At 49.2% G+C, this 27,731-nt stretch overlaps 4 protein-coding genes across 9 annotated transcripts in view; 2 read left to right on the top strand and 2 right to left on the bottom strand.

Annotated features, from left to right (window-relative positions):
• KIF24 (kinesin family member 24) overlaps positions 1-1,822 on the bottom strand; it is an 80,222-nt gene extending 78,400 nt beyond the window's left edge. For 4 of the 5 annotated variants that reach the window (XM_034664036.1, XM_034664032.1, XM_034664038.1 and 1 more), the window contains exon 1: positions 1,582-1,822. The gene's annotated coding sequence lies outside the window, so the exon portion shown is untranslated. The other variant, XM_034664034.1, reaches the window with a different exon arrangement.
• Positions 1,823-1,827: 5 nt separating this feature from the next.
• Positions 1,828-14,483, top strand: NUDT2 (nudix hydrolase 2). 2 transcript variants are annotated; one of them, XM_019810433.2, is made up of 3 exons: positions 1,828-1,976; positions 11,831-11,940; positions 13,891-14,483. In XM_019810433.2, exons 2-3 carry the CDS (start codon positions 11,841-11,843, stop codon positions 14,205-14,207), a joined length of 417 nt encoding a protein of 138 aa, XP_019665992.1. In that variant the 5' UTR covers positions 1,828-1,976; positions 11,831-11,840; the 3' UTR covers positions 14,208-14,483. The 2 variants fall into 2 exon arrangements, with proteins under 2 accessions (XP_019665992.1, XP_002929763.1); XM_002929717.4 differs by having other exon boundaries at positions 1,832-1,976; positions 11,831-11,967.
• A 1,776-nt stretch (positions 14,484-16,259) lies between these two features.
• Positions 16,260-27,731, top strand: part of DNAI1 (dynein axonemal intermediate chain 1) — a 139,626-nt gene continuing 128,154 nt past the window's right edge. Inside the window, exon 1 of the mRNA XM_034664040.1 lies at positions 16,260-16,519. Coding sequence (XP_034519931.1) covers positions 16,511-16,519 — 9 coding nt within the window. The 5' untranslated portion in view covers positions 16,260-16,510. The remainder of the gene's footprint in view (positions 16,520-27,731) is intronic.
• MYORG (myogenesis regulating glycosidase (putative)) lies at positions 20,500-27,635 on the bottom strand. The gene is made up of 2 exons (XM_002929716.4): positions 27,457-27,635; positions 20,500-24,302 (listed from the first exon to the last, which is right to left on the bottom strand). Exon 2 carries the CDS (start codon positions 24,227-24,229, stop codon positions 22,085-22,087), a length of 2,145 nt encoding a protein of 714 aa, XP_002929762.2. The 5' UTR covers positions 24,230-24,302; positions 27,457-27,635; the 3' UTR covers positions 20,500-22,084.

Raw genomic sequence — 27,731 nt, forward strand, 5'->3', positions numbered from 1 at the left:
CAGAGAATAAACTGATGGTTACCAGAGAGGAGGTGGGGGAGGGGGAATGGGTGAACAGGTGAAGAGGATTAAGAGTACAATTATGAGCACTGAGTAATGTAGAGAATTGTTGAATCAGTATATTGTACACCTGAAACTAATAACACTGTATGTTAACTATACTGGAATTTTAAAAAATAACCAATTGCTTGACTAAGTTGATAGTAGAGCCACAGGAATTCTAATCTAATTCAACACCTTGATTTTCCAGTTGGAAAAAGTGAGGTCTAAAAGGGCTAAATGACTTGCAAAGTCAGCCACAGTGCAGTGAGCAGAGACAGAGCCAAAGCCAAACCCTGAATCCCCCATCCAGTTTCCATTACATGTCACACATCTGCAGTTTAGCTATACAGTTGTGTTCAAACTCTTGTAAGAGGATAAAAATAACATAGCTGCTATACCTGACTTTTTCAATCCTTTTATTAAAATCATCATTGAGCTATGAATTTCACATGAGAATCATCAACAATCCAGATTGGCAATATATAGTCTTACAAGTTGACAAAACAAGTCTTGGCAATGCAATTAATTCTATCACAGACAGCTGATGAATGGATAGCTACCAGATCAGCTGTTATATGCACCTGAAGCAGAGAGACTACAAGGCGAATAAAAGGAGAAAATGCTTTAAAACCGTTTCCACAGCACTCCTAAAACGTGACAATAACTGTGGGTCACTAAGAAACTGAGATACTCTTGGCATTCAGCAACAACAGAACGATCGTTTTAAGCAAAGACTAGTTAAGGAGTTTAATAAAAGCACTGGGAGAACAAGACTAAAAGCCACAATGCCAGAAGAGTTGCAGCAAGCATTCCAAAAAAATTTTCCCTTTCACGAGCAGTGGAACGGCCAACCGTGGACTTTCAGGTCCTTCCGGACAGGAGATCAGGGTACCCTCCCTCTACTCCCATAAAAATAAAAAATTTAAAAAACCTCTGAACGGGAGGGAAAACAGGGCAGCGCAGAGAGGGAAATCCAATCTAGTTGCGGTGAATTAAATTCAACTCAACAAATATTTCCTGAAAACTCTACTGCGTGTAAGACACTGGGAATGAAAGGCGGTCGCTCTGCCTCAAAGACCTCTAAATTATATGGGAGGAACGAGGAGAATGAGGCTCATGGAAGTACACCCAAGATCGAATAGAAGTGCTCTAAGAAAGGTTCCACTCAGGGACATGAGTTCAAAGGCAAAAAGATTTCGAGACTCAGAAAGGCTTCATGGGAGAAGTAGCGCTCGAGATAATCACTGAAGAAAAGGCAGAGATAAGGCGTTGAAGGGTAGAAGAGTAAGTGAGCATTCGAACAACCAGGTTAAGGCCAAACCCCGGTTTCCTTGCAACTGCCGCCTCCTCTCGCGCTCAGCAGGCGTCCAGCGTGCCTTCTCTCCCGGGGCAGAGGCCTACCCCTCTCCTCTCCGGTTCTCCCCCAACATTTCTCACCTCAGTGGCTTCCAAGTTCCCCCTCGGTCAACCCTGTCTGAGGACAGAAGACAATGCCGACAGGAGAAAGCCCTAAAGTTGCCGGGCGTGCTGTCAACTCACCAGTTTTGGAGGCGCCGGCCAGGCCGCATCCCCATGGTAACGCTACCAAGCGCGGGTTCGAACGCCCGCGCCGGCGCCCGCGCGCCGGCAACCCCGCCTTATCCACCAATGGGCGCCGGGGGAACTCGTTGACGTTAGAGTCCTTCTTCTCGAGAAGACCAATCAGGGATCGGAGAAAACAGTGGGCGTAACTCTCAGGCTGCGTCTTTCAACCAATCATAGCGCCTCAGTGAAGATCTCGCGACGTTCTAGGTGAAAGTACGGCATCTTTGAGGCGGGTGGAGGGGTCTTCTGCCCTATCCTGTTCGTCGCTCTAAGCGCAACCGAGCTTCCGGATTGGTCGTTGTACTCCCCCTTTCTGTTCAAGGCTTGCCCCCTGCCGCCGTGGGCTTTGGGTGAGTAGTGTTAGGGACCTCTGGGTGCAGTTCTCCACGGAAGAGCTGAGCGTTGCAGCCATGGCAATCTGATTTCCCGTCGCTACACCCAAGGGTGGACGCACCAGGCTGTCAGGCGTGGGCAGGCCCGACCCCGGCCGCTCGCAGGACCTCAGTTTTCCTCTATGCTCAGGGAGAGAGGAGGGTTCTATGGCTCTGAGGCTTGCTGGCCCCCTTGCTGGTGATGATGGGGTGGGACATCGGAATTCCACCAGAGTTCCGGGTTTAGGGACCGGCGGCAGGAGTGCCCTTGGCCTCAGTTTCACTTTGTTGTTACCCTTTATACCCTGTCTGCTTTCCAGAAGAGATTTGGTATGTTCTAATGGCTTCATCTATTGAATGGATGATATCTTGGTAATTAGAGCAGTAGTAAAAAAAGAAAAAAAAATCGCTTGAGAGTCCCACCACCTAAAACAGAACTTCATTTGCCTATGTTCTGGCCTGATTGGGGCCCTATGTATTTGTTATTGTATCTCAGAAAAAAAGAAATAGAAAATAAACAATGCAATCCAATAGCCAAATGTAAAACGCTAATACAGAGTCGAGGTTAAGAGCAATGACGTTGGTTGGGAGTCAGGCAGACCTGCTTTCCTTTTTCCTCTTCTGAAAAATCGCGGTAAAGACTCAGAGGGCTGTTGTGAAGATTAAATGAAATAATGAAAGTAAAGCACTTGGCACAATGCCTGTAAAGTAACTCCTCAAAAAATGGTACCTTCGTAATAGAAACAAATATACTAGCTAACAAGGCCAGTAGACTTACTGCAAGTACCCAGTTTAGCTCAAAACTTGTCAGAGAAACAATTACGGAAGCCATTTTTCAAAAGAGTGAAATTTCTTCCTAGTACTTATATTGAAAGGAATTTATCTTGTGGTACTTTATGCATAAGGAATATAATGGTGTGGTGAACAGTGTGTTCACCAGCATTTTGCTGGAAATATGAAAAGCAATTTCTTGATTCACCTATCAATAGAAGCTAAGAGCATGTCATTAAAACATAACACAGAAGCTTGCTGATGACCTTTTATGATAAACAGGGGTGAAAGTGACTCATATATTCAGTACTTCTGGTATGTCAGATGCCACATATATGCTCTTTATTTTAAACTCTACAACAATCATGTAAAGTAGAGGTTACCCTCATTTTACAGATGAGGAAAATGAGGCTTAGAGAAGTATTTTGCTTGAAGTAATACAACTGTTAAATTAGGGAGCTGGGTCTTTCTCACTGCAAAGCTAGCCATGCTTTTCCGTGTTGGTTGTCTGAAGGAGGATAAAATGCTTTGAATACCAGATGCACAGGCAGATTTACCCAAGTGGAGGGAGGTGGCTTGCAGAAGTACCTATAGTGGGAGCAAAATCTTTCTCCAGTAGGAAATTTTCACCTTGGGAAATGAAGAGATGGAATGAGATGATCACTGAGCACAATTCCATCTGTTCATTTACCTTGTGGGTAATAGCACTTCAAATTCATCTTCCCCCAAACAAATCATTAGCTTACTTTCTACTCCCTACTCCACCAACTTCTCTAGTCACCCAAACCAAACAACTCCCTCTCTCTCTCGCTCCCTCTCCCCCACCCCTCTTCTTTGGACAATGAAGCATTAAATACTGTTGGTTTTCTTTTTGAGATATCTTTCAAATTCATCCCTTCCTCTCCTTTCTCGGGGTCTCTGCCTTAACTTTATACCATTTTACCTTTTATACCATTTATACCTTTAACTCTATACCATTTGTCATCTGGACTGTTGTTGGCAACAAGCTTGTAATTGGTTGGTCTTCGTGCCTCCAATTTTCTAATCCCTTCTCCACCTTCCTTGCTGCTAGAATATCTTTGTAAAATGTCAATCTGACCATATTACCAGCCCTGCGTGAAACCAGTCAAAGGCTCCTTGTTGCCTACAGAACATAAACTAAACTGTTTATCAGTGGAATGTCATTTTGTGCTTGAGGGTCTTTGCCTACATTCCTCCCTTTGCCTAGAATGCCCCTTGCCTCCGCCTTTATTCTGACTGGTGAATTCCTAGCCATCCTTCAGAATCCTTATGGGGTGCCCCTTTGACCTAAAAATGATGACTCCCTCTTCTTTGCTTCCTTTCCATCTTATACATACCCTTATGGTGCACAAAATAGACTGGCAACTTGTCTAAGTACCTTCCACTGTGATGGCTGTGAACCCTTGGAAAGCTGGGGCTTTATAATATTAAGCTTCATATCCACTCTTCAATCCTGTCACACTGCTTGTCGAGTGGGATACACTCAACAGATGTTAGATGAGTAAGTAAATCCCTTCAGACTCTAATATTAGAATTCCCCATGTTTGCTTTGTAGAATTGTACAGCAGATGGCACTAATAGGCCACTTAACAGATCCTCTTTACTAGGAATGATTTTTGTTCCAACCTTGTCTGACTTTGGCCTCATCCTAGAAGCTAATATTCATGCCATTACAGGTGAAATCTCCTGTTTCTGCCCTCAGCCAAATAGCAGAGATAGCAAGATGACTCAGCAGGTTGGTTTCTATGAGAAAAGAGAGTGGCAGATGTCCAGGCAAAGGTGCAATTGAGGGAACGTTTTCTTTTTCTTAATTTATTCACAGTAGTTAGGAGCTTTTTCCTTTTCTTTCTTTTTTCTTTTTCTTTTGTTGTTGTTGTTACAAGAAAGAGTTTTATTTGCAGATGGGCACCTCATTTCTGTTCAGTCCTTTGAAAGGGAAGAGAGGAGTTGGAGAATCAGAAAAGACCATTATGATGTGGGAAGAGAGGGAAGACTGCGCAGTCAGAGTTGCTTGTAGGCAGGCAGAGTTGGCCTTCCTCCTCATTATGGAGTGGCCTGGGCAGCTTTCCTGGATACCAGCACCCTAAGTTAGTTGCTGTGTGCTTGTCCAAGGCTGGCATTAAAGGTATTCCCAACACTTGGTTCTTGGGAAACCCCAGGCTACCTGGTATAGTCTTGAACATGTCATTTTAGGTTCCTGCTTCCCAGAGAAAAAGCAGAGGAGGCATAGAAACCCTTATCAGATAGGCAAAGTTTCGGGGCCTCAGGCTACACTTTACCTCTTCAGGGTCATCTCTGGGCACCAGGACCTTCATCTACACACCCACCCCAACTAAAACCTGTCTTGCGAAAGGATTCCAGCCAGCTACCTTAAAAATCCTCCATGCGAATATAGATAAAAGGCTGGGAGTTTTGAAACTGGAAATAATTTAATAAATTATTTGCGTGTCCTCTCTCAGAACCATTTGTGCCCTAAGCTCTGCTCTTTCACATAAGCAGAGCTGTGGAAAGGGGGGAAAATATACACTTTGGATTTAGCCTTACTTGGATTCCAATCTTGCCTTTTACAGACCAGCTGTGCTCTTGGGCAAGTATTTTAGCCTTTTGAATCTTAGTTTCCTCATCCAAAACTGGAGACAATCCTGCTTATGATGGAAGATTTGTCTTGAGCATTAGAAATAGACACGTAAAGAACCTTTCACAGTGTAGCTGGCACAGTACGACGCTTAATAACATGGTGGCATGAAACAGTTTCTGCTAAAGGGATTTTAGATTATAAGGAACACATTGAGAAGATTTGGGGAGCTCTTTCTGTATCTAAAGGTATGTCTGTGAGGGCTTTTGGGGGCTAAGCTATGCTTGCAATTGCACTCTGATTAATTTGATGAAAACGTTGGAACACAACACATCAGTACAGCCATTTATCTGTGAATTATTTTTTGGCACCTAGGTCCTGAACCTCCTAAGCTGCAAGGGAAATGTATATATAGAGAAAGGCAAAGGCACTTTTCCTTAGCTTCTGGAACCTTCTGATGACATTGAGGAGTTTTTTGTTCAGGTTTTTTTTTAACCACCTAAGGCACTTTGCCACTTTTCTGAAGTGTGAATTGCCTGCTGTCAGCCTGGAGTTCTCATCTCTGCAATCGTGGCTGCAAGCACATTAGCATATTGGATGCTGTGTTCTTTAACCCCCTGAGGTTTGAATCCACTTGGAGTCGTGTGTGTGTGTGTGTGTGTGTGTGTGTGTGTGTGTGTGTGTGTGTTTCTGTGTTTCTGTATTTCTGTATAAGCTGGCTACTTTCAAACCCCAGGACAGTTTTACTCCATGGTCCCCAGAAAAACAGAAAACAATAGCTCCATTGACTTTTATGTAAATGGCACTCTTCAGGAAAACACTGGGCTATTTCCCAAAATCCGAGAACATACCCTGAGCATTTGTTTGAGTGGGATGTGGGGAGAGTGTTCTGTTGAGTCAATGAACATCTGTTGAAAGCTGCTGTGCTGGGTCCCAAGGAGACAGTGCATAGTCTGACTCTTCCCTGCCAAAGGTACAGGCTGAGACTTACCAGACTAGATATTGTGCTTGTGGTGGCTTTGTACTATATCCACTTGGTTGAGCTGGAATTGTGTTTCCCAGGATTCCCTTCCTGTATGGTTCCAAGTTAGGGTCGACCTCAAGAAAATTGTATGCGAGATTTGGAAAGCCGAAGTAAAAGCAGCTAGCACCCTGCGAAGGACAGAGCAGGATGCCAAGCATGTGGCAGTGGGTACCTTTGGATGCTGATCTGCTGGTTCACCTTATTGGTGTCGGAGAAAGCACCCAGGCCTGCAGCTCCCCACCTCCTGCTGAACCTCCTCCTTCAGATACTCTAAGTGCTGGGCCAGATGAACGTTCAGCTCTATGGTAGAGGGCTCCAGCTCCTCAAAGTTACCCACGTGAATGAACTTGGAGATGGCGAAAGGAAGTCACAGGTTTCAGTTTGTCCTCAGGACTTCTACTTGTCCTCATAGGGTCTGGTTCGTCTTCACAAATTCCAGTTTTCCTTGTTCTCCTCCACTTCGCATCCAGCTTTCCTTCCTAACTGCTGGCCTTGCTGACCTATAGAGACTTCAGGCTCAACACTAGAGGCAGAGGTCACAGAGTTGCATGGATTTCTCCATCAACTTGTGTAATTGCACAAGATCTAATCCCTACACTAAATCTTTCATTTTCTCATAGTGTTCTACTTCTCCGATCAAACCCTACAGGAGTTTTTTCGAGCCATGTTAAAGGCCCAGCTGATGGAATGATTAGAAGCCAAAGGGCTTCACAGGAGAGGTGACACTGAGCTGCTTCTGAAAGCATGAGTAGGAACTAATGTGTATGGGGAAGGAGAGAAATTCTAGAGAAGAGCTGGCTCAAGCCAAGCAATTGAAAAGGGTCGAAAGGAGTTTTGCCTTTCTAGAACAACTGTCCTCTCCATGGGTCCATAGCATAGGTACAAAGTGGACATCTGATCCTAGCTTTTGATCCTAGCTCTTCTGGTTCCATTGAGACAAACCATTGGTTGGTCTGGTTCTTAGATGTGGTTATCCCTACACATTGGTATCTACTGAGATACATTTTTGCTAGGTGTGCCCTTGTCACCACCCTAAGCTTCTCCCCCCCTGGGAAAATATTGGCCTGCTCCCCTTCTTCCAGTGGCTCCACATGGCTACCCCAGGCCTGTGTTTCTTCACCCTCCCATCCAGGTACTGTTGTTTCCCCATGATGTATGGGTGATGGCAGTGGTGTAGAGCAATGCTCTGAGGCTTCCTGTCCAAGGCAGGGCACTGCCCTCTAGTCTTAGATCCCTAAGCTTATCTAGGGATTCCAGCGTTCATTCCATGAGACTCTACCCAAAGCAGGAACAAGGTGCCCTTTGCCTGGAACTTGCTAATATTTTGTGAGCATCTTGATAGGAGGGCGGGGGATCACGTACCTGTTTTTGCCTGAACTGGAACCAATAACTTGAAATCTCTGTTCATCAGTTCTTTGGTGACAGGGTACTTCTTTCTGGTTTCCAAAAGCGGGAGAGTTCTTGGCATAAATAGGGAGACCAGGGAAATAGAATATGTTTTAAAAAGTCTGCTACTGGGGTGTCTGGGGTGTCTGGGTGGCTCAGTCAGTTAAGCATCCGCCTTCCGCTCAGGTTGTGATCTTGGGATCCTGGGATCTAGCTCCATGTGCAGCTCCCAGCTCAGTGGGGAGTCTGCCTCTCCCTCGGCCCCTCCCCATTCATCTGCTCTCTCTCTCGCTCTTAAATAAATAAGTAAAATCTTAAAAAAAAAAAAAAGCCTGCTACCGGTTTACATGTGAATTTTTAAACAAACAGGATCACGTTACACATTTTATTCCGAACCAAACTTTTTTCAGTTGTCTGAAAGTATATCAGAAAATCTTTTAAAAAGCAGCACACTTGGCTCTACCTTATTTTTTAAAAGATTTTATTTATTTATTTGAGAGAGAGATAGAGAGCAGAGTAGGAGGGAGGGGCATAGAGAGAAGCAGGCTCCCCATTGCACAGGGATCCCGGACGTAGGGCTCTATCCCAGGACCCTGGGCTCATGACCTGAGCAGAAGGCAGACGCTTAATCGACTGAGCCACCCAGGTGCCCGGCTACCTTATTTTTAAAAATGGCTTCATAATATCCCATCAAAGAGAAATACCGTGCTTTATTTAACCATTCCTATGTTGATGGATATTTGTTTCTGCCTTTTTTCTTTTTGATATTTGCAAACAAGGTTGTGATGAACATCCTTGTGTGTATGTCTTAAACATGTATTTCTGTATGTCAGAGTGCCTAGAAATGGAATTGCTAGATGTAAGGGAATGTGTATTTTATGTTTTGATAATTATTACCAAATTGCTCCCCTAAGGGAGTATAATAACTTTCTCTCCTACCAACAGTATACAAGAATACAGACCATTTCAAAAACCCCACTTGAGGGACACCTGACTCACCCAGTCAGTAGAGCATGTAACTCTTGATCTCAGGTTTCTAAGTTCAAGTCCCACATTGGGTGCTGAGATTACTTAAAAATAAAATCTTTTTTTAAATTGAGATTATGTCCACTCCTTAAAAATCCGTTATAGGTTTAGAAGCATTTGGAAAGGGGCACCTGGGTGCCTCAGTCGGTTAAGTGTCTGCCTTTGGCTTAGGTCATGATTCCAGGGTCCTGGGATCAAGCCCTACATTGGGCTCCCTGCTCAGTGGGGGTTTGCTTCTCCCTCACCCTCTGCCCGCCGCTCTGCCTACTTGTTCTCTCCCTCTCTCTCTCTGTCAAATAAATAAATAAATAAAATTTTTAATTAAAAAAAAAAAAGAAACATTTGGAAAGATCACAGTGTTGGGTGCATTTGGTTTTTTGGTAAACCATCTGTTGGCAGTCCTGAGGAATGAGTTTTAGTTTGGGTCTGATTTTTGTACCTTTGCCTTTGACAGATGCAGGCTCATATTTTTTTTTTAAAGATTTTATTTATTTATTTGACAGAGATAGAGACAGCCAGCGAGAGAGAGAACACAAGCAGGGGGAGTGGGAGAGGAAGAAGCAGGCTCATAGGAGAGGAGCCTGATGTGGGGCTCGATCCCATAACGCCAGGATCACGCCCTGAGCCGAAGGCAGACGCTTAACCGCTATGCCACCCAGGCACCCCTCATATTTTTTTTTAACATTTTATTTATTTATTGGAGAGAGAGAGCATGCAAGTGGGGGTAGGGCCAGAGAGAGAGGGAGAAGCAGACTCCTTGCTGAGCAGGGAGCCCAATGCGGGGCTCCATACCAAGACCTGGGACCATGACCTGAGCCAAAGGCAGACACTCAACTGAGTGACCCACCCAGGCACCCTCAGGCTCATCATGATTGAGTCACAGCAAGGGGGCCGTAGAGACCATCACTTCCAGCTCCAGCCATCCTCTCTGCATCAGCTCTGCTCTCTGTGTACCAGCACCTTCTTTGGCCCTGGAATCTTGCAGTTAGGACCCTACTGACTTGGGTCTTTTCCTGCCTGGGCCACTGTCCTAGGCTTTTGCTGCATTTGAGATACCTGATTTTCTTTCAGTTCTGCCATCCCACCTCAGGGCCTCTGCCCATGCTGTCCCCTCCACCTGGAACATACTTTCTCCCTCCTTCCCATTGCCAACTTAACTTTTACTCACTCTTACTTCTCTTCTCAAATATCCCTTCTTCTAGGAAGCCTTCCCTGATCCCTCAGACAAGGTCAGGTTACCTATCACACATTTTTCCTTTGTAGCACATACCCTATTGGCAGTTATTTTTTAATTTGCTTAATTATTTGATTAAAATCTGCCTCTTCCAGGGCACCTGCATGGCGCAGTTAGTTAAGTGTCCGACTCTGGTTTCGGCTTAGGTCATGATCTCAGGGTTGTGGGATCAAGCCCCGGGACAGGCTCTGAGCTCAGCACAGAATCTGCTTGAGATTCTTTCCCCCCTTCCTCCCCCACCCCCAGCTCATGTGCACATGTGCTCTGTCTCTCTCTCTCTCTCAAATAAATAAATAAATAAATAGATAGATATTTTTTTTAAAAATCTGCCTCTCCCATTAGAATATAAACGCATGAGAGCAAAGGCCTAGCACAGTACTTATTACATAGTCAGTTCTCAATAAATATTTGTTGACTGAACCAATGCACATTTTCTTTAGTGAGGCCTTACATAAGAACTCTTCCATATTTTTTTGTTACCTCGAGGACATGTCCCCCTTCAGATGATGAATTGTTTTTTCACTGCTGCAGGTATTCCTACTCTTCTCCCTTTCTGTCTTTTGTTGTTGTTGACATTCTTTTCTGAAATGGAAAGAAAAGTAACTGAGGGGCACCTTGGTGGCTCAGTTGTTAAGTGTCTGCCTTCAGCTCAGGTCATGATCTCAGGGTCTTGGCATCTAGCCCTGCTTTGGGCTCCCTGCTCACAGGGAGCTTGCTTCTCCCTCTCCTCCCTGCTCGTGCTTTCTCTCAAATAAATAAAATATTTTTAAAAAGAAAAGTAAAGTAACTGAAATGGAAAAGACTACAAAACTTTAGTCTTTACTGAATTGCTGACTATAAAATTAATACATGTTTTCTGTGAACTTCCAGAAAATACAGAAATATAGGGACTAGAAAATGAAAGGCTCACCATAATCTCGAACTCCAGAAAACACTCTTAATGATGTGTGTCCTTCCGGACACTGTCCTATGCATATTGAAACCTGTCGAGTGCTATTACATGTCAGGCACTGTTTGAAAGCACTTTACAAAAAGTTAAGTCATGTGATCCTCACAGCAACCCTTTAAGGTAGAACTGTTATTATCCCTATAGCAGAGGAAACTGAGGCTTAGGAGCTAATCACACAGTGAATAAGTGGCAAAGTCAGAACTTGAACCCAAGCTGCAGAGTCACACTCTTGACCACTATGCTAGAGTGCTTCTCATTGGGTAGGAAAGAGACTTTCTACTGTGTGTGCCTTTTTGTACTTTGAATTTTGGACCATGTGAACGTATAACATTCTACAACATAGATAAAAGACTAGAAATACCAATAACAAAAATGTTTTTAGTACACCGAGCTACCTTTCCTAAGTGACCCCTCAGGCCATCAGAAACCACATCATTGGAGTCTCTGCCCCACAGACTCAGGCTGGAGGCTGAGGGAAATGGGACCATGGGTTTGTTGATGGTGTTCCTCATCTCTCCCATTCCCAGCATCCCCCCAGGTTCAGTGGTTTTGCTTCCGAGGACCTCCAGTCTCTTAACACACGCACACCAGCTCTGTGTCTTAGTAGGGAGACCTGGAGGAGTTGGGGTAGAGCCGCAAGGACAGGGTAGGGGCCAGGGTCCTACCGTCACTCACAAATCAGTCTCTGATTCCTGGTTTTCCCCCACCAGTCCTTGCTATGCTGCCTTTTTCTGTAGTTGATGAGGTCACTGTTAGCTGATCTGTGCTGCTCCCCGGCACCAGATGCTGCCCCCAGGGTGGATCCTCCTGTGATAACTTGCCAATGTCTCCCATCTTCTTCGTTAAGTCCTCAGACCATGGCCCTGAGAGCGTGTGGCTTGATCATCTTCCGAAGACGCCTCATTCCCACGGTGGACAAACCTGCAATTGAGTTTCTGCTGCTGCAGGCATCAGACGGTATCCATCACTGGACTCCTCCCAAAGGTGCAAGGCAGAAGGGTTGACTCTCGAGAAAGTGCCAAGCACTGCTTGGAAAGCTACCCTGCCAGGCCCCCCATAAAGCTTACATCCCAGTGACTATGCAGCAGGAGGGGGTGGGGTGGGCAGGAGCCCTTGATCCTTTCTGACATACATGGTCTCCATGCCAGGCTAGAGCTGGAAATAGAACTCTGTGATTGAATCCCAGGGCAGAAGCAGCACGTGTGTGTGTGTGTGTGTGTGTGTGTGTGTGTGTGTCTCATTCACTGGAGTGCCAGCCTCTGTGGTAAACGGCTGGATAGGAGAAAAGGCGCTGGGCTGGGAATTGGGGACCTTGGGGTCAAGTCATTACTGGGTTACAGGTCAGGGGCCCTGAGTGAGCAGCCCCCAGACAGAAGGGAGCAGGGACTTCAAAGGGGAGTGCCGTGGGAGAGGGGTGAACAAGGACCCAGGGTTGAAGGAAAATAAGGGAAGGGGAACAGGAAATAAACTTTGCACATTTGCGTTTCACTAAGGAAAAATAAGGTGAGAGAAAGGAACAGAAGTGACACAAATACTATGAAAAGGAATATTCACACTTGTCTCCTGATCGCCAAAGTCATATTGCATAGTACCTCTCACTGAAAGATTTCAAAGGACCTCTCCAAATTTTGTCCTGCTTGGGCCTGGGGAGAGGTTATCCTGTTAACATTGATGGGTAGAATGGAGCATAGATGCTGTTGGGAAGGGCACGTTCAGAGCTTCCCCACACTTCTGAGGGAAGATCGGGCATCAGCGTTACCTCTCTCACCACCAGTGCCCCTCTCACCCCGCACCCTCCCCCCATGCAGTACCTACCTGGCTTTGTGTACACGGCTACGTGAGGTGCTGTACAGAGAAAATTCCCCAGAAGCCATGAGCTAGGTTGGGTTTTTAAGTCCTGACTCCTGGTCGCTTTCTGTGGGAGCTTTGCAGCAACCACTCTGACTCAGGGCACTGCTGGGAGAACCCCTGGGAAGGAAGAGAACTAGGATATAGTCCTGTCTCTGAACCAAGAAGGGAAGAGCTAACAATTGCTGCTCCCCGGGAGCTCCTGAACCAGGAGGCCCCCAGCAACTCGCTGGAGCCCTGTGTTGACAGAGGCTGCCAGACCCCTCCCTGTCCTTCTTGGCCCCTCCAGGCAGGCTGAGAATTTGCAGGGAGGGCCTAGAGGCAAAACTGAGGGCTGCTCCCAGTCTGCAGAACTTCAAGCTCTCCTACAACAGTTTCTTGGCAGCTGTCTGCTTGGGTTTGGGCCTTGCCAACAAATTTTCTTAGAACTGGCTCTCAGCTTGTCCTTAGTCTAAGTTCCCATCAGGAATTTCCCTATGAAACTGGAATCTGGCCTTGCTCAGTTAGAAAGATGAAAACAATTTGGAAAAGCCTTGATAGCTACTTGGAAACAGCTGCCGGTGCCGCAGTGCAGGGCTTGGAGCCTGTCTATTGGCCTTGGGACTTCAGGGACCAACTAAGACAGTGTTAAGTCCTCACTGTACATTGTAGGCAAAGTGCTCCCTCTTCAGCCAGCTTCCGTCTGCCAAGAAGGGACTGCCCCTTCTTCAGAAAATCAACTTAAGGTCTCCAAAGGAAAGGTCTCCCTGAGAACTTGGGATGAGGAGAGCTCCAAAGGATAAGAAAGAAGAGGTCTGAGGGAGGCCATCTAGACCAGACTTGCCAAACACATGGTCTGCTGCTTAACTCTCTCCAGAGAATATGGGGTGGGGAGGAGGATTTGCCCAGACACTACCGCTCTGCGCCCCATTCCTAGGCGTGTTAGGATACTGCCAATCACTAGGCGCCCTTTAGCCTAGTAACATCTAGAAAAGACACCATCTTTAAATCATCAGACCTGAAAATTCCACCTTTGCTGAAGATTCTTTCTTGCTCCTTTTCCTCTTTTTTCCTAACCAGGCCATGTGGACCCAGGAGAAAATGACTTGGAAACGGCCTTGCGGGAGACTCAGGAGGAAGCAGGCATAACAGCAGGCCAGCTGACCATCATTGAGGGCTTCAGAAGGGAGCTCAATTATGTGGCCAGGGGGAAGCCTAAAACAGTCATCTACTGGTTGGCCGAGGTGAAGGACTACAATGTGGAGATCCGCCTCTCCCAAGAGCACCAAGCCTACCGCTGGCTGGGCCTGGACGAGGCTTGCCAGTTGGCTAAGTTCAAGGAGATGAAGGCAGCGCTCCAAGAGGGACACCAGTTTCTCTGCTCCACAGCATCCTGAGCTGACCAGAGCAGAGTCATACCTCAGTAGGATCCTTAAGGGCCTTCTGAGATAATACTGTCAGCTCTGGGGAAGGTTGTGTGGGTCTTTGGCCCATCGTAGCGAAGAGCAGATCAGTTAGTAAAATCAGCTGAGAACTCTCAGAGGAGAGCAAAAAGTCACAGCTGGGTGAAAAGGAAGGCAGATGCAGAGTTTAAAAAAAGAAAAAAGTCTAGGCACAGTAAGTGCGTCCTTGTATTTTATAAATAAACTTCGGCAGCTTATCTGTCCATCTAACCTGTTGTCTTTCTTTCTGGGATTCTTACCCCTGGTTGGGAGAAAGCTAAAGTGAAATGGAGCTCTGACCTTAGCCAGAGGGAATCTTGCGTCCACGCACTATGCCCCAGAGAAGCAAAGGGAGGAGTCGGAGAGGGGAGAGCAGACACTGCCGGCGTGGCTCTCCTGCCTCTGGAACTCCAAGCACTCTGACCCCAGCCCACCAGTGTACCTGAGACTTTGTGACCTGTAGTCAGGATAGACAAGCGAGTGGGGCCAGAGCGCAGGAATTGGGTGTGTTCTACTCACTGATGCATCCTCTCCCCAGCACCGGGCACATATGCTGTAGGTGCTCAGTAGACACTAAAATAGAGACCCAAGGAATTTGCGACATATCCCAGGTCACAAGAGGGAGATGAGGGACAGACAACTCTGGATCACCAGGTCCATGACACATGGACCCCAGTGTCTCAGCCCAGTCCTGCCTCCTAGAGTCACCATGGGTCTGGTCACCATGACTGAGGGCACTGGCAAGAGGTATACCCAAGCCTGGGGGACTCTGCTAGGCTACCCAGCAGCCCCATCACTCCACCTGTGCACTCCTCGCCTACAGCTGCCTTCTCCACCCTTAGCAAGCTCTCATCATCGACGTTTCTCTCTTCCTACCCACTCCCTTTCTCTCCAATTCAACTGTAAGACCCAGAGGCGCAAGAGTTGGGTCTCAGCCGTGTTTTCCCTTGCTACTAGGGCTCAAGGAATGCAGGGCAGGTGTTAGATCCTCCAGTCCTTCCAGGAGCTGTTAGCAGATGGATTCATGTGGATTTTATTAGAGGGTTGTTGCCCAGTTAAGTGCAGAAGGTTGGATGTGAAGGGGCATTGGCAAAGGTCAACTTGGATTACCAAGGTCAAGAACAGCCATCCCTAAAGGAAGGAGAGAGAAGTCACCCAAGCCTTTAGCAGGCTTCCAGATGTTTTCAGTCACTGGTTCTCTGTGCAGACAGGGCAAAAATACTAGCGAACAGGATCTTGGAGCACTGCCAAAGACCTGAATGGTTTTGTTCCTCACCCCTCTGAGCAGTGCTCTCTGAAGGAGGCCTGCTGCAGGAAGTGTTTGGAGCTTAATGTTCTCTTTTCCAGGCCAGCAGGGACCACATCCCACTGATTTAATAAATGCTGGCTGGGCAGTGGTGCCAAACCACAGACTAGCTGCCTCCTAACAAGGGCTGGCCAGCCCCGTGCTCTCAGCATGGGAGGCTGTTGAAGCGCAAGATGCTAAAACCTTATACGTCAGAATCGGAAGGGACCTGGAAAATGACCTAATTTTGCTGCTCATTTTTATAGCTGGGAAAATTGAGGCTGAAAGGTAGATGGCGGGGCGCCTGGGTGGCTCAGTTGGTTAAGCATCTGCCTTCGCCTCAGGTCACGATCCCAGGGTCCTGGGATCGAGCCCTACGTCAGGCTCCCTGCTCAGCGGGAAGCCTGCTTCACCCTTTCCCGCTGCCGTTCGCCCCTCCCGCTCACTGTGCTCTCTGGCTCTGTCAAATAAATAAATAAAATCTTTTTTTTTTTTTAGTTTTTTTTTTTTTATTTTTTTTTTATTCGACAGAGATAGAGACAGCCAGCGAGAGAGGGAACACAAGCAGGGGGAGTGGGAGAGGAAGAAGCAGGCTCATAGCAGAGGAGCCTGATGTGGGGCTCGATCCCAGAACGCCGGGATCACGCCCTGAGCCGAAGGCAGACGCTTAACCGCTGTGCCACCCAGGCGCCCCAAATAAATAAAATCTTAAAAAAATTAAAAAAGGCAGATGGCCCTGGCAGTTCTCTATATGCGGGGTGCTTTGAGGATGAAGTGCCCAAGGGAAGACTGTGCTTTAGAACACCAGGTATGGCTTGGGAGTCATTCCTCTGGCGCCTTACAGAGTTTTCCATTAAAACGCAGGTTCTTTGGCGAGGGGACCCTCATAAATTGTATTCGTCTACTCTCTGCAGGAAGAATTCAGCAGGGTGCTATGGGAGGTGGATGAGCTGGGAAAGTGGAACTGGGACGGATGTGGCAGGTGAGTAGGCTTTGTCTTCACCGCTTCGCTTCTGGCCAGCTCATCCAGAGATGTGGGACTGAAACTGCAATTTCCCCTTCAATCTGAGGCCCTCCAAGCTCCAGTGCACGTCCTGGAAGCTTTCCCTAATAAACACCTGTCATATAAATACTATCCTGTTTCCCCACCTACACCTGAAGAGGGGTCCTCTTGGAACACCACCTGTCTTCCCCAGGACCACCTCCACCACCCCAGGGTGAAGAAGCATTTAACAGACTTATCCCCACCGGGGTAGGCTCTGGACAATTAAAATGCCCACTTGACTCCCAGACACAATACCTTACACCCCCACAGTATGCACTTCTTTGCTGAATCAAAGACCCAACGGAATGAAGCTATAATGGTAGTTTTGATGGTAAAATTTCAATTGAAATATTTGTGCAAGTATGAGACCCCAACCAAGTGGGGCCCCCATGTTTGGGGAGCAGAGGCTTACATCAGCATTGGTCCAGACTGTGGCCCAACCTGTCCCTTCTTTTCTAGAGGAGGGCTGTGTCAGCCCCGCTACTGCCGCCTTGAGGCTGTGCTGTAGGTGCCCAGTGAGATGTGCTCTGTGCCTTTCTCCACCCCAATCCCATGCCCTGCCCTTCCCTTCCCTTCCCCTCCCAATCCACCTCCTGCTCAGGATTATGTAATAGGAAGTTCTCAGCTGGACTCCCTGAGGAGAGAAAAGGGGGCTAGGGAGGGAAAAACAGCATAAGGATACAGAGTACAATCTCTTCCTGTTCTTCAGACTGGGGACTCCCAGGGACAGGACCCCCTCTTCTGTCTTTTCCCACTCCACGCCCGACCCCAAAGCCAGCCAAGCTCAGGGCTTTCCACTTAAGGTCATGAATTCTCCCCTCCCCTAATGGATGAAGGAGTCAAAAGGTACAAATTTCCAATTATAAAATTACTAAGTCATGGGGACATAATGTACAGCATGGTGACTATTGTTAATAAAACTATTGCATATTTGAAAGTAGCTGGAGAGTAGATCTGAAATGTTCTTACTGCAAGAAAAATATTTTTTTGGTTAACTATGTATGGTGACGGATGTTAACTGGGCTTACTATGGTGATCACTTTGCAATACATAGAAATATCCAATCATTACACTGTATACCTGAAATTAATATAATGTTATATCAATTATATCTCAATATAAACAAAAGAGGTCAGCCTCTGTTTTCCTCTATAATCCATGAAAATAGTAAAGTGCATTAAAAAAAAAAAAAAGGATTCTCCCTTCCCTTCAAGCTGCTGGAAAGATCCTTGATCATGATGAAGTAAATGACTAGCCTTAAGATAAAAACCAGGTTGTTCCTTGGGAGCTGGGGTGTGTGCCAGAGAAGGGAGGGTGTCAGCCGAAGTCCCACTGAGTCGGACAATGGCAGGAAAGGAAATCACCCAGTTGCCACTGCGGTTTTCTTCAAGGCTGGGTCCAGGCAGGCCTCTCCTTGCAGGGATGGGCTGTGCAGCTGTTCCCAGAACAGAGGGTAATATTTATTCAAATGCCTTTCAAAATATACTCATAAGTATGTGTGTGTGAGTAAAACAGAAACAGAGGTATGAGAAGTATTGCTATTAGAGGCCTTGAACATCAGAGCTTGGATATTTTCCTAAGTGATTTGATTGAATTTCAGAAAGATTTCCTTACCTGCTATGTGGATTAGATTGAAGGGTCCAAGAGTTGAAAAAGTTAGGAGGTCATTGCAGTGGTCCAGGCTAGAATTCATAAGGGGATGGAGAGGTCACCATTGACCTTGGACCTGAGGAGGAGAGAAGCAACCAGAAACTTGGCGAGGGGAACCAGCAGAAGACTTGCTCTGGAGCCAGCCAGGGTGAGAGACACTTTACCCAAATCTTGGGGAACAGGGCAAAGACCCTCAGAAAACTCACATCTTGGGCTTGGAGAGCTTGGCTAGGGTTCAGCTGATTCCTATGGTATTATAAGGGAGACTAAGGCAAGACTCTCAGGGCACACAGGGTCACAGAATGGGGGCATTAGGCCCCAGTCCCAGATTTCCTGCAGTGGCCCCTCTGTCCCTCTCCATTACCCCTGGAGGAGTTCTCCATTCCCACATATCAGTCCCCACCAACTGCCCCAGGGGTACAGGGAAGACAAATGAAAAATTCTGACCATACAGGGGTGCTGGAAGTTCCATGGAGTAGGGACAGTCCCCCCATCCAGATGTGCAGAGAGACAAAAAATTGGAATGCACAAGAGGATGGGGCAGGGATGGGGTGCTGGACAAGTCTGGAAGGGGCCAGAATAGGAGAGAGGTAGCTTCTAGCCCAGTTCCCTCACCTCCCCGTCTCCCCAAATCCAGCTCTTTCTCATGGTTCCAACCATTCCAGTCCCCCCACCCCCACTTCTTGAACCTCTCTTTTTTGGTATCAATGGGGGGAAGGGGAAAACTTCTTGACCTAGAACCATTGGGCAGCTGCTTCAGGGATACATATTTCAGCTGGCTTCCCCTCCTTGGTGGTAGGCAGGCCAGGCCTGGGCCTTGCTGTTGAAAGGTAGGACAATACTGGGTAAGAGATTCTAGGTGTCTGGATGCAGAACATCAGGTTCCAGTCTAGGCTTGGTTACTAATCTCCTGCCAATACCCTCCTCTCTCAGTGCTTCAGTGTTCATCTGTGCCTTTGTGATTAAGGAGAATGGCAGAAGCCTGACTAGAAACCAGATCACAAGCCAAGGGCCAGTTTGCTGGAATTTGGCCAGAGAAGGGCTCTCTTCCCTTTGGCCCTGTCCTGGCATACAGAGAGTGCGCCTCCCCCATCTAGGCTGTGAGCCGCTGCTGCCTGCCCTTCATGCCCTTGTGCTCCTCCTCCTCCATGCCAGATTGCTTAGGCCTTACAGATTGCTTCATCCCTCCCCATGCCATCTCAGGCAGCACACACTGCTCTCTCTTGGGCTGTCCACTAGAACTTTCTGCAACTATAATCTGCCCTGTCCAATGTTAGCCACTGGTCACACATGGCTTCTGAACACTTGAAATGTGTCTAGTGTGCCTGAAGAACTGTATTTTAAATTTTATTTCATTTTAATTAATTTTTAAATTAAATTTAAGAAGCCACATGCGGGCAATGGCTACCACAATGGACAACACAGGTTCTAGGCAGAGCTTCTCTTTGTTTCATGGTTAGTGTCCCTTGTCTAAAATAAGAGTTGGTAGGAGTTACCATTTATTGAGCACTTATTCTTTGTCAATTTTTGCCTAAGTGCTTTACAGACACATCTCAATGAATCCTAGAAATTCCATTCAAAAGATGAAGAAACTGGGCTGCCTGCGTGGCTCAGTTGGTCAAGCATCTGGCACTTGATTTTGGCTCAGGTCATGATCTTAGGGTCATGAGATGAAGCCTTGCATTGGGATCTGTGCTGGGTGTGGAGCCTGCTTAAGATTCTCTCTCTCCCCCTCCCTCTGCCCTTCCCCCCCTCAAAAAACAGAAACAAATACAAACCCCTAAAAATAAAGATGAAGAAAACAAGGCTCATGAGGTTGGTTAAACTGGCTTCAGACTGCACAGAAAGCTGGAGGGCCATTCAAGTGTGAGTCATGCTCTCCAGACACTTAGGGAAGCTTCTAGAACCCAGCCTCAGTGTTCTGTCCCTTTAGTCACTCCACAGCCTATGGGTGGGTGCCAGAGCCCCAGGAGGTTCACCATTGAGTACCGATTGGCGGATGCTCTTGACAAAAAGGAGAAGGAAGCTAATTCATTTACTCTCCATCTCCTGGGGACCCAGGAATCCTGGCTCCTGACATCCCATCTTCAAATATCTCTCCTCTTGCCTTTTTCTTGGACCACAGTGTCCTCTGGGTCACAAACTTAGAGCTCACCTGGGTGCTATGTACAGTTTTGGGAAAAGTTTGTCACAGGTGGGCCCAGAGGAAGCCAGTCGTGCGGGGAGTTAGGGCCTAGAGAAATCCTTATTTTTGTGTAAAAAACCCCCAAGAAACAGTATAATAGTATAATAGCTACCTTTTATTGAGCACCTACTTGTGCCAGGCACTTTACATCCATCTGTGCTTATAAGTCCCACAACAACCTGGGAGGTAGGCATTATCATCACCATTTCACATATGAGGAAACTGAGGCTCAACAAGGTTAAGTGGCTCGCTTAAAATCACACAGCTAATAGATGACAGTGGTAGAATCAGCACTCAACATGGACATCTGAGAGTGCCCCCAAACTTTCATTAGGCGTTCTTCACATAGGGGAAATGCGGGGGGTGGGGCGGGGAGTGGGCAAAAGGATGCATTCCTTAGGGGTTGAGGGAAGCTGAGCCCTGCCCTGTTTCCCACCTCCCCACTTTGGCAAGCCATTTCTTCTTCAGACTCAGCTGCAAAGTCAGAAACAGCTCACTCTGGCTGAGGTTGCTCTTCCTAGAAAGAGAAAATGGCTGAAATGAAAGACCTTACCCTGTATGTGTATTTACAGGTGTTGATGTGCCCATGGAGTTCATGTGCCAAAGCACACCACCACCAGAATGAGAACAGCGGTCACTTTTAGGCCACGCGCCTGCCATGTATGCAGGGAGTGAACAGCTGAGAAATCTTGAAAGGGCTATTTATTTCCCACTAGATTTCCAGGGACATCAACCAGGAGGGGGCCAGCTCAACAATCAAAACTTCCAATTTGCTCCCTGCCCCCTCCTTCCAGGCTTATCCAGATTCAGAAGTGTTGTGTTTCCACAGATTGAGGGACACACGGTGCCTCTCTCTCTCTCTCTCTTCCTCTCTCTCTCTCTCTCTCACACACACACACACAAAGGTTCTTGAGTTAAGGCACCAAGTCTGGCCTGCAATGGCCTTGCAAGTCCTTGTCCATTAGGCCATGGCCTTGGCCCAGGGCTGAGCCCATGTGTTTACATAGATGGGTAAGTGCAGGGTTAGGAGTCTCTTCACAAACGAGGGACAACAATGATGGCTCCGTGCTCTGCCCAGTCTTCCTGTCCTCTGGGATGGGACCTCCTTCCTTCTTGTCTGTTGCCCACACACCTCCATCCCATCGCCCTAGCTGGGGTGGGACCGGGTCAGCCATACTTCAGGCCAGTGCTGGGAACTCTGGGCCTGGCTTCCAACATCAAGAATGTGCCCTTCTAAGTGTGGCAGGGGGCTATTTTGGAACCTTAAAGGGGATCAAGTCTCCACCTCAGAAGGGCAAAGGTGGCCATTCAGGCCAGGATGCAGGGTAAGGTTTCTTTTTGTGCTTTTAAAACACAATCGTATGTAACAGGAAGAGAGCTGACCTTTTCCTTCTGAGTTCTCTTCCACCTCAGGAAAGAGGTTTCTGCAGATTGGAGTGAGTGTGAAGGGATAAAGCGTCTTTAAGATTGTGCGTTAGAATGGGAAGCTGCTTCAGCGCTCCCTCACCGGGCCCTTACCCGAGCTGGCTGGAGCACATTTACGTGGGCACCCACTTAATGCAGAGGTGGGGACTTCCTGGGGATGCACGGTGTGGTTGTGATGGAGGGTTAAAGGCCTGCATGAAGGCAGAGGTTAGGGCTGTGGGGTTCCTGGGTCCTGGGCTGGGTCAGGATGCCCAGATGAAGTAGGCCACCTCGTCCAGGTCGACGGGGTAATCGGTGAGCAGCACTGGGGTTTTATCAAAAAGCTCTCCCTTGTAGCTGCGCCACTTGCCTGCAGGCAGGTAGACGTCTCGCTCCTGCTTGCCCGGCTCCAGAACTGGCGCCACCAGCAGCGTGTCTCCGATAAGGAACTGCGAGTCGATGCGGTGTGCCGTCTCGTCACCGGGCGCAATCCACCAGAGGGGGCGCACGATGGGGTCGCCTGTGTCAGTGACCTCACCGGCCAGCTCCAGCAACAGTGGCGCTACGAGCGAGGCCCTCAGTGCGGCAAACTTGTGCGCGATCGCCACCACTTCGGCATCGTATTGCCAGGGTGGGACCGAGAACTGCATGGCAGGCATGAAGGCGGCCACCTCCAGCCAGCGCACGTAGAGCTCGCGCTCCGGCACCTCACCACCGCCCGCTGTGCGCTCAGACACTGCGTTGCCACCCACCATATCGGGCAGGATGAATGGGTAGCCCAGCATGCTGACGGTGAGCACGGCGGGGATGAGTGAGCGCAGCCCCAGATCATAGCCCCACACCGAGTCGCGGTCCACTAGGCGGAAGAAGCAGGAGATGTTCTGTGACTGGTAGCCCACGCGGACCTCCGCCAGAGAGAAGAAGGGCAATGCCATTTCAGTGTAGCGCCGGCTCCATATGCTGGGGTCAGACAGCGGCCTGTAGGTGCTGAAGTCCCGCGGCAAATAGCTGACTTCGCCTGCGTCAAACTTGAAGGAGGCCACAGCGTAGCGTGAGCGTAGCCGCCGCAGGTGCCCCTGGAACCAGTCTCGGGCCTCCGGGCGTGTGAAGTCGAGCACCGCGCCGATGCCATTCCACCAGCGCACGAGCGCGGGCAGCCGGCCGGTGGGTTCGCGCACGAACAGCTCGCGTTCCACTCCCTCACCAAAGCACGACGAGTTGTAGTTGACAAACGGGTGAACCCAGAGCGTGACGCGAAAGCCGGCATCCCGCAGACGGCGGAACATGTCGCTGGCATTGGGGAACTTGGCCTCGTCGAAGTCGAAGTCTCCGTAGGCAGGTGTGTACATGTCGTCTATTTCCAAGTGGCTGCTGTTGAATCGGTGCTGGCGGATCTGCTGGGCGAAACGCTGCACTTTGTCCTGATCCACGGCGCGCCCGTACAGCACCCACGTGGACCAGATGGGGTCCCGGAAGGCCTCGGGTGCGGGCACCCTCGAAGGCTTGTTGAAATAGCGCCGCACCATGTATTTGTGGATGGAAGTGACGTCGGAGCCAACACACACACGGTAGCTGAGCTCTGGCGCGGCAGGGCGGCCCGCGGGGGGCTTGTAAGGCGTGTTGTGGTAGCGCGCCTGCAGCCGCAGCGAGCGCTCCGTGCTGTTCCAGCCCAGGTGGAAGGGCACTGAGTCGTTGACCTTGATGGCAGCCGCACGCGATGACAGCCAGTAGCGCTCAAGGATGCCTCCAAATGCAGCGTCAGAGGAGTAGACATCACTGGTGACGAAGGGCTGTGGCTCCTGCTGGCCGTCCAGGCGGATGGGCCAGTGCTGGGTCCTCATCTCAGCACCACCGTACCAGTGTGCCGCTGCATCGCCCAGGAACATAGCGTGTTCCACCTCGCGCCCCGCAGCCGCCTCCTCCCAGCGCACGCGGTAGCACATGACAGTATCCTTGGGCCTCACAGTCTGGATGAAGAAGTGCAATGGGCGCCCATCCGCGGTGCGAGAACAACCGAGGACCGCGCCGTCGCGGCTGCAGGAGTCGAGGTCCAATGCGCCTGAACGGAAGGCCAGGCGGAAGACCTGCTCGCCCTTCTGGTTGCGGATGGAGAAGCCACCTCGGTTGAGGTCCAGCAGCTCAGCGCGCAGGCGTTCTGCTTTGCGTAGAGAGGCGCTGTAGTAGCACCAGGCCACCACTGCGGCCAACACCAGCAGCAAGCCCAGTACTGCGGAGCCCAGAAGCGGTTTCAGCTCTTTGGAGGGCTTGGGCTTGGCCGGCGAGAAGTTATCAGGCAAGAAGGTGTACATAGCTGCGGCTACGATGGCCTCGGGGCTCTTACGGTCTGCGTGGCTCCCAGGGCGGCGGCGGGTGTAGGCTTGGCTCTTCTCCTGAGGGTTCTGGGGCATCGGCCCCCAGTTAGGGAAGGAATGGGCAGTGGGACCACCCGACAAAGCACATCTTAACCTGGACTGCCTGATTCTGGAAGGGGAAGAGAGAAGCAGAACTGAGCTTTCCCATTCCACAGTATTTCCCTTTGCTGCAGCAGAAAGAAGGGGTGTATATTTTGGGAAGGTTGTATTACTGGGATGTAAAGTCTGGGACATAAAGGCTTGACCCTTACCAGGACCATCTGTCTGTGTCTAAACCACTCTTTCTCATGAGCCCCGGTTTTTGCCAAAATTAGTCAGGACTCTGAATGGGGAGGAGCAGATGGCATGCATCCCCGTTTTCCTGGTGGAGAAACAAGCCAGACAGGGTCAGGGAGGTGTTTAGGATCATAGAATTAGCCAGGCTTCTCTGGCTCGTACATGGGGTTAGTTCAGCTGAGGAACAGGAGAGGGGTCTGGAGAATTCCATGGTGGGAGAGGAAAGATGATCCAGCCAGCTCTTTAAGATCTTTAACAGGGCAGTAGGCTGGTTTTTCTGTCCCTGCAGGGGGAGAGGAGAGAGGAAGGTGGAACATCCCAGGCATGGAATTTAATCTTGAGTCAAAAGCCAGATTAAATCTGGAGATTAGAGAAGATACCCAAAGCCAGATGCAGTCATGGGCCTGGTTTGTAGAGAGGCAGGGTTGGGTTTGTACATAAGGGCTGGGGTAAAAAGTCTAGCATGGGGGTCATGGTGACTTCACAGGTCACCCTCTCTTTGCTCTTAAACTCCACCCTGTTCTCAGCAATTGATCACCAAGTCCATTTCCCTGCCAACCTTCCTGCTCTCCTCCTGGCAACACATTTGTTGGCCAGCTACCTCCTGGCTTTGTCTCCACTACGCACCCACTCTCCCCTGCCCCTGCCCTACTTTGGGCACTGTCATTTCTCCTACGTATCATTGCAGTACTTCCCCAATAGGCCTCCCTGCTTCCACCTTCTTTTCCCCCAATGCCTTCTGCTCACAGCAACCATGGTGATCTTTTTAAAGCACATATGAGACTGTATCTCTTCCTACTTTAGAGAGCTGCCCATGACCCCCAGGTTTAAGTTCAGAAGTATAAGCTTTGCAATCAAGGGTCAAGGCATGATGTGGTCTCATCTGCCTTTCTGATTCCATTTCCAGCCAGGCCTATCCTATGACCACCAAGATCATTCTTTCCCTAACCTAAATCCTTCAGCCATCTGCTCTAGGAACTTTCACCTACCCACATGGAGCCAATGTCTCTCCCTCACCTATCAGCTCTCCAAGGAGTGGACACCCCCTACTGTACACATAGACTTTCATACACTGTATGTTAAATTTATGACTGCAAAAAAACCCTTAGACTTGGGGGAGGGGGAGGTGTGTGACCCAATCTGCTCCCCAAGGCCACTGACCGTATCTCAGCCCTCAGGGCAGAGTTCAACAAAGAAATAGCACCAGCCTGGTGCACACACAGACATACACACTGCCAGCCAGCCAGCTGCCCATCTGTTCCTGCTGGGAGGAAGGAGAAAGGGAGACTGGCAAACAGTAATTAGCCTCCTCCCAGATGCCAGTGGCTGTCTCTAAGTCCTCAGCTACTTCCAAGGAGATGCCAGAACTGCTCAGGGTCCTCATCTCCCCTACCTCTCCCATGAAGAGACTATCAAGAATGACAGGTGCAGACCAGAATTTTGATCCCACATGTCAATATACAGCTCACTACAATGCCTCCCTCCTCCAGGGAGGTGTCTCAGGGCCTCATTCTTTGTGCTCCCTCCCCCCAAATCCCTGAGCTGGTCAGTTCTAGCTGGTCTGGAACAGCCTCTTACTCCCTGCCTCTCATCCTACACAACTTAGCTTTCAAAACGCTCCCACCCCACTATGGCTTCCCCTACCTGTAAGTACAGTTTAGAAAAGCCCTCCTGCAGAATGCACCTGGACAGTAGCCTTTAGCTGATGCCCTCAAGCTAAGCAGAACCCAAAGAAGGCCTTAGGTAGCCCAGGCCAGACTTGCTGTACATTTCTATTTATTCATTCAGGACAACCAAGGCCCCATTCTGGGCACTAAGGGAATAAGGGGAAAGGGTCCATATCTGAAGAGGACAGAGAACCCCTCATCCTCAAAACTTTCATATTAAGTCAGCCCATCTCATGACCCTGGAGGCATAGAAAGGCCACCAAGATGACCACCAAAAGCCGTTTCCAGTAGGTTCTGAGAATCTTAATATTCTAGGATTCCAAGGTTTTTTGGTGAAGGACAGGGGCCCACAGTCCTGGGCACCCACTCCATGCAGTCGCTGTGCTGGTCTCCCAAATGCCACCACAGCATCCAAACCTAAAAATTAATACTGAACAAGAGGCATAGCTATAGTGCCTGTTCTACAGATGAAGAAACTTGTCCAAACAGAAAAAGGAACTTGTTTGAAGTTACTAGGTGACAAGGCTGCCTAAATCCAAAATCCCCGCTTAACCCTCCACAGCATACTTTTTAGGAGATGAGAGATAATGGTCTGACTGGCAGTCTGAATGCAGCAGAGGAAAGGAGCTTTGTGGGTTAGACAGTGGGACAGGCTCCCCATCAGGTGGGTGTATGCATAGTGAAGCCTATCTTCTCAAGGGCTGGTGCTGCTGCTTGCTCCAGAAAGGCTCCTTGGGGTGGGAAAAGGGCAATTTTTAATGGCTTCTGGTACCGGGGCTGTGGAGGAGGAACTGTGGTTCCTGTGTTAACAGCGCTAGAGACCCCTGTAATCTGCCGCCTCCGTCATCTGGCTAGCCACAGGCTAATGCCGGCAGGTGGGGTCTGCCCTACACAAACCTTTCCCCACTTGACACTCGACCTCAGTCTTGGCTGCCAGGTCTGAGGGGGAGGGCCCGGCCCGGCCCCAAGGCGGGGAGGCCATGCCAAGCTGAGTCGTTTGTCGAACATAATTCCAGGGGCGGGGGGAATGTCAAAGGCAACTCGATCCAGCCCATCTCCCTGCCCTCCCCAAGGACGGGACCAGACGGGATCGAGTGACTGCGCCTACAGCTTGGAATACTCCACCCCCACCCCAGCGCTACAGCTACAATGTCCGAAGGGACAGACTGAGGTCAAAAGACCAGCCGCCCGCTGGGAACAGCGGCTTGAGGAGGGGCCCAGGTGTCCAGGCTCATACACCCTACTCATCAGTAGGAGCGAAAGTTCAGGAAGTCTGTTTCCTCAACAACCCCCCAAGGTCCTTCCCCTGGGCTCACTCACGGCAGTGACCCCAGAAGTGGGGGTGAAGGGAGGCTCCCGAAGATTCCCTCCAAGCTAGCCCGAGTTGGGCTGCCACGGCGCGGCGCTGGGCGCTGTCTAGCTGGGAACAGCCAAGGCCCTCCTCGGGACCCGCCCTCTGGCTGCTCGGCCACGCCTCGGTCGTTCGGTCTCACTTCGGGCCTCGGAGTCTAGCCCCGCCCCTGGCGCTCGATCCCTCCTCCCACATTGTCACGCGGACTTGAGGCCCCACCCCTTAGCCCCCACCTTTCTACTAC

Source organism: Ailuropoda melanoleuca, chromosome 7, assembly GCF_002007445.2.
Source record: "Ailuropoda melanoleuca isolate Jingjing chromosome 7, ASM200744v2, whole genome shotgun sequence".
NCBI lineage: Eukaryota > Metazoa > Chordata > Mammalia > Carnivora > Ursidae > Ailuropoda > Ailuropoda melanoleuca.

What these genes read in the sequence shown, in the direction of transcription:
- MYORG (XM_002929716.4), bottom strand. Translation starts at nt 24,229, where the DNA reads ATGCCCCAGAACCCTCAGGAGAAGAGCCAAGCCTACACCCGCCGCCGC.
- NUDT2 (XM_002929717.4), top strand. Translation starts at nt 11,841, where the DNA reads ATGGCCCTGAGAGCGTGTGGCTTGATCATCTTCCGAAGACGCCTCATT. An exon ending in TCACTGGACTCCTCCCAAAG is followed by an intron (nt 11,968 to 13,890) that starts GTGCAAGGCAGA and finishes TTTCCTAACCAG; the next exon opens with GCCATGTGGACCCAGGAGAA.